The following is a 6,338-nucleotide window of genomic DNA, read 5'->3' as shown; positions in this document are numbered from 1 at the left end:
TACAAATGTTAATGCAATTTCTTTGTATTTAATTCCTTTCAACTTTAAACCTTTTACACATTTTACAAAAAATGTCTAATTTGTCATTATTCAGTGGCTTTAATTTTTTTATTCTTTTCATTTCACTATTTTTCTTTTTATTAGAAGTAGTTGCTTGAATCATAATGACACTTTGTTTTCATATTATCTGTCTAAATAGTTTCACGTTTCATGTTTAATTAGCGATAAGCTTTCTGTACAGGATTATAAGAAACTTTTAATCTCCTTATTTTAGAATCCATGTATATATCTTCTGAATCATAATTTGATAAATCTTCTTCACTATTATCATACAAGTTATTTTCAATTTTTTTTTCTCCTTTACTACTATGTAATTTTAATCCTCTTCGAGTAGACTAATATAAAAATATAAAACATGCCATAATAAATATATATTATAATTACACATTCAAAAGAAAACGATGTTATATAAATATAAAAATAACATTTTCATACTGTAAAACCGAATTTTTAATTACTCTATAATAATAGGAAATGAATAGAATTGCTCCAAGAACTGAAGCTGTTAGGATGATATTACTAAACATGTTAAAATCTGAATTTTCATACATTCCTTCTATAGCACTCGGAGTATCAGTAATGGCTAATGATGCACCATCTTTTGTAACTTCTGGAATTTGACCTTCATACTCACCGGTCGCGCTTAATTGTAAACTCAAAGATGTTGCCTTTTCCCTGACATCTAAATTTTCTCTTGCTTCTTCCCCATTATTACTTATTAACTCAAGTTGGCTTTTTAATTTAGTTAATAAATCTCCAGGTTTGTACATATTTTCACATTTAAAATATGGATCACATGTTGATCCAAAAGGGTCATCTTCTTCACAACACCTTTTAAAATTCTCTTTATATATATGGTAAATATAATCAACATAATTTACATATTTTTCGCACGTAACTTTATCAAAATTATCACATTTGATATATTTATAATTTTCAAAATAATCGTGTAAATCCTTTTCTTCTTTCCAATCTTTCGGATATGCATGTGTGTTTCCATTGCATCCTGGTTCGTTCATTAAACTTGTACTAGCTAATGAAACAAAATCAAAAAGTTTCCCAGCAACTGGGTTATTATTAGATACATTCTCTCTATTATAATATTTTTTACTTATCTGGTCTTGGAACCAGTGTCTAAAGTAATGGCAACCACGTTTCTTTACCTCTTTGTCGAGTTCATCCTTTAATGATTTTAAATTTTTTGCTATCTTATTACAAAGCTTTATATCCTCTTCTTCACTTGTCCCTAAGTCCTTTATACAGTATGGATTACTATTACCATTTATAATTACGTTATCTAATGTTTTATATTTTTGGTATGACGGCAAATGTGACAATTTTTCTTCCTGTAAATTGAGTAAAATATACAAATGTTATTTTATAATAAATATGTATTTTAAATAAATAAAATTACTCTGATTATTCTTAAAATAATATAAAATATTCAAATAATAAACCATATTTATAATATGAAAATATAAATATACCCAATTATTCTCTTCCGAAAGCACCATTTTGATTTGGAATGTATTATCTAAATTTAATATTTATCCTCATAATTACATATATTTCTTTATATGGGAAATTAAAATGCTTGATCTATTATATATTTTACATTTCTAACTATAACATTTCAGAATTTAACTGGAAAAAGCGATAAATAGAAGAATTAAGCAAAAATTATTAATCCAAGACAATGAATATCAAATTAATAATTATATTTAATAAAGCAATTTAAGGAAAAGGAAAAGGAAATTTCATTTTAATATATCAATATATATAACATTATTCAGATAAAACCTACATTTATAATCAAATGTATATAAAAGAAATAATATATTAAACATTTCTTTAATATTCATTCGATTTTCGTAATCTGGTAAAGAACATTTTATATGATTCGGAGCTATGAAACTAATTTATTACACTTGGTAAAAATGACACTAGGATTTATTATAGAAGAAAAAAAAATTCCATTAATATAATAGTGTAAATAATCTCATATACATTATTAAAATGCAAATAAGGAAATATACATTGAAACAATGAGGAATAAATAGAAACAGTATAAGTAGTAAGCTTACTTATTAACAGTACACTTTATATAGGAAAATATTAAAAAATAAAAAAAAAAAAATTCTAATCAGAATAATTTCATTAACAATAATGGAAAGGACAGTATTAACATCAAACTAAAAATAATTTTATTGTACTTTTAACCATCCATCGCATCTTAACACACATATGTACATATCATATAACTTGATAATAAGGCAAGGAACTTCTAATAACAATAATATAGCATTTTTAATAATGAAAATAGCTAATTAGTGAAGATTATGTAGCACATTTATTTTATATTAATTCCCTTTTTCAAAGTCAATATATATTCCATTTTTTTACTTATACTATCACTGAAAAAAATCATAACTTTCATATTTTCTTTATTAACTAGCATATCATTTATTATTAAAAGAAGTATTTTAAGAACAATTATGAATAGAAAATTTTCAGATGCTATTTATTACTGTTGCAGCATTTCAATGATTAAGTAGATAAATATAAACAAAGTGAACTGTGCAAATAAATTATTTAAATATTTTTATTTATAAAAATAGTCAACATATTTGACCATTTTATAATTTTCCTACATTATCATGGAGATTATAAAACTGATGCATGTAATATAACACATCTATGGTTATGCTATGAATAAAAATATATTTTATTTAATTATAATAATTTATTACTGCATAATATTTATAAAGAAGTTGCATATCATGAATAATAAAAATGAGAACATCATGAGGAACAAAAAAACTATATGTGTATCAATCAATAAATATAGAAAGTATTAAGTATGAAAAACATTTTTTAATGCATAAAAAGGTAAAATATTATTTTAAAATACTTTAATAGTTTTATTTTATCTATAGTGAACATAAAAAGTTTTTACATTTTATTATACCATTTGTGTATTTTAATATACACATTTATCTGTCACTATGAGACTACAGAAAATATTAAAAAAAATGAATTCCAAACAGTATTATATAAATTCATTTCAGTTCATAGCTAAAAAGATAAGACAATTATTAATTTAAAAATAAATATAAAACATTTTTGGAATTCGCAAAGCGTTATTTTCGGGCTAGAAAATTGTTATACATGAGTTATGAAATAATATTTTATATATATATATATATAAAACCCTGTATGTGTAAGTAATTAAATAAGGAATTGTAAAAATAGATTAAATGAATAAATAAATGGTGAAATAATTGCACGCTGTTTTCCTTAATCTTGTGTTATGGGAGTCCATTTTTAATGCCTAATTTACCCTTTGTAAAAAACCACATCATGCTTAGTAAAAATAAAGGTTGCTGAAAAAAAATTTCTATTTTAAAGTGCAATTTTATTATACTTAGCTTAATCAGGATATCACTGTAATTTTTATGTTTCCTTTTTGTTGAGCAATTAATAATGTCTAAATTGATCTATTAAAAATGAGACCAAAGCGCTTCAATAATGTAATGACTTAAAGGGGACAAATATAGACTCGTCTATTTTGTTTATTTATCAACTTAGTTATTTGTTTATGCATATATATAAGTTTCATATTCATTTTAAACTTGTTATTTTTGTCCTTCATGTACCATTCGACCCTTTATTTGTAATATTTTAAAAACATATAGATAACAAATTAGTATAAGCAATTCTATATCATAAAAAACAATCGTTACCACGATATATTAAAATTTTCATGTTTTAGAGAATCGTAATATTAAAAAGACATATTAAGGAATTTTTTAAAAACAATGTGATACATTTTTCATGTGTTCATATTACCATTCTTTACAGACAAAAAATATAATGAAATAATAAAATCCTTTATAATTATATAATGTATAGGAAATTTATAAGTTTTATAAAACTAACAAGACAAAAATTTTTTCAGTTAATTTTATAAATGATCATTATATGATTAAAAAAAAAAATGTAACATTTAACAACGCTTATAGTGAGACATGAATAGTGAAATTAAAACATATTAACTTCTAAAGTGAGCCAAATCAATATTAACATATGATTCTATTAACTGTGCAGTTAATGCACATTTTTCTTCAAAAAATAGTACGTTGTTAACTTAAGTAATTGAAAATATATGAAGTAAGAAAATCACAACAACGTTAAATAAAAATATTGTTCTATGTTGAAACATATTTTCTCATACATAAGGAAACAACATATGGCATTCAGTTACCTTTTAGGATTAAAATTTTTTTTTTTTCATTTTTTAAAATGTTTAAAGACATTGCATTTTCTTCATAAAAAATATGTCGTTTTTCCAAAACATTTTTTACGCTTGTTATATCACAAAGTGTGCCAAAAAAAAGAAAAAAAATTAATAGCTGAAATAGTCTTGTTCTTTTCCAAATGGATAATCCATTTTTATAACTTTGTTTTGAGCTTCCACCTTTAAGAATTAACTATTTAATAACATGTTTGAATTTTCAAAAACTATTGGTATACACATTAGTATTATCAATAAACAAGGTGGACATGTGGATTTTGTTAAAATTCCAAGGATGCATGAGAATATAAAAGGTAAGATATATATTGCATATCTTAGACATTTTTTTTTAAAAGTCAAATTTGTCGATATGAGTTGATCAAGATTTGTATGTCCCAGATGTTTATTTATGTTACTATATATTTTAGAAACGTTTATTTTGCAAGTATTTTCTACATTTTTGCATAATTTACACTTTCTGCATTTATCTTTCATATATAATTTATTGTCTTCCAAAAAGAGAAAAATGCTTCTTTTAATTTCTTTAAAATTTGTCTCTTTTTTTTGTTCATTATTATATAAACCCACTCCTTTGTCTGTATATATATCTTTTCCTTCATTTTCCAGTTTTTCATTATTTCCACATATTGTTTTGTTTTGATTTAACTCATTAATAGATACCTCATTTTTGATCTCATTTTTCGCCAATAATCGACTATGCCTCAAGGTTAATACGTTATCTGATTTATACTTTCCGTTAAAAGATCTGCCCAAAATAAGCTTAATGAAAGATTCAGTTCATAATAATTTCGAGATGTATTTATTTTCATATAGTTAAACATTATATTTAGCAATAACGTAAAAAAGAAAAAAAAAAAAAGTGAATGAATATTTTTTTGTGAATTATTATTGTACCATGCTCTTGTAATAATGCCACAAGAACGATATAAGGACAAAGACTAACAAATTGAAAATTTTGAGAAAAATAATCACTTTTTTCATGGCATAATTTTTTCATTAAATTTATATCATTTTTATTAAGAAAAATTGGGTTATAGCATGTTTTTTTTAAGGGATAACAATTACAAGTCTGAATATATTTTGATATCTTCCTACACTATTTTACAATTTTTTTTAATGTATAAATTTGGTATTTACACACTGAAACTTTCATATTATAAGGTAGAAAAAGTTGGAAATTAAAAAAAAAAAATTTACTATTTGTTATCAGCTAATTACAAAAAAAAAAATTATTTATATTTGAGACAATTCTATAATTTAAATTAATGCTTATAAACTCTTTCCAGTAAATTTTTATGGAAAATTAGCTCTACATATTTTAAGTTTCTAAAAAGCATAGAAAAAATAAAGGAAATATTAACTAAAAAATAATAAATTTACAGAAGGGAACCATGAATTTTCAAAATTTTCTCTGCTGATAAATAGTTTTTACCCCGTAAAAATATTACACTATCTTGTAGATGTTCTACTTGACTAATAAATAATTGTAACATCAGAAAGCCAAATATTGCAGAAAATTAATAGTTAAAAAAAAAAAAAAACTATTTTTATGTATAAAATACTATACATTTTTTTTTTTTTTTCCTTTATAAAAATATGAAAACTGCAAAAAAAAATAACTTTTTAGAAAATGTCGTAACCTTTTAGCATTCAAAATATAATTTCAATAAAATTTTTTAACTATAATCTTTTTAGAATTTTTCTTTTTTTTTAATTTTTTATAAAAAAATATTTAGAGCGAAATTTATAATTTTTCTCTTTTTTATAAATGTATACTATTAGGCATAAACATTTAAAAGGAAAGTTAAACGGTTAGCATAAAGAAATTAATGCTATTATTAAAGGCATAAATATACTATAGTCAAAAATATTTTAATTTAAATAATTGTACTGCACATTGAATACACCAATTTGAAATAACAATCCTAAAAATGTTACTTATCGAATATATTATTTTAATAAT

General features: G+C 22.5%; 2 protein-coding genes across 2 annotated transcripts; both read right to left on the bottom strand.

Annotated features, from left to right (window-relative positions):
- Positions 1-218: 218 nt before the first annotated feature.
- On the bottom strand, positions 219-1,574 carry PGO_002690 (variable surface protein; the record flags this gene model as incomplete). Its single annotated transcript, XM_028691171.1, has 3 exons — positions 219-395; positions 486-1,406; positions 1,548-1,574. 3 exons carry the CDS (start codon positions 1,572-1,574, stop codon positions 219-221), a joined length of 1,125 nt encoding a protein of 374 aa, XP_028546972.1.
- A 2,742-nt stretch (positions 1,575-4,316) lies between these two features.
- On the bottom strand, positions 4,317-5,372 carry PGO_002685 (variable surface protein; the record flags this gene model as incomplete). Its single annotated transcript, XM_028691170.1, has 3 exons — positions 4,317-4,472; positions 4,583-5,134; positions 5,298-5,372. The coding sequence occupies 3 exons, from the start codon at positions 5,370-5,372 to the stop codon at positions 4,317-4,319; spliced, it is 783 nt and encodes a 260-aa protein (XP_028546971.1).
- Between the last annotated feature and the right edge of the window lie 966 nt (positions 5,373-6,338).

Source organism: Plasmodium gonderi, assembly GCF_002157705.1.
Source record: "Plasmodium gonderi DNA, contig: Pgo-contig_309, whole genome shotgun sequence".
Classification (NCBI taxonomy): domain Eukaryota; phylum Apicomplexa; class Aconoidasida; order Haemosporida; family Plasmodiidae; genus Plasmodium; species Plasmodium gonderi.
Note: the sequence above shows the minus strand (reverse complement) of the source record. Positions and strands in the feature narration are given on the sequence as shown.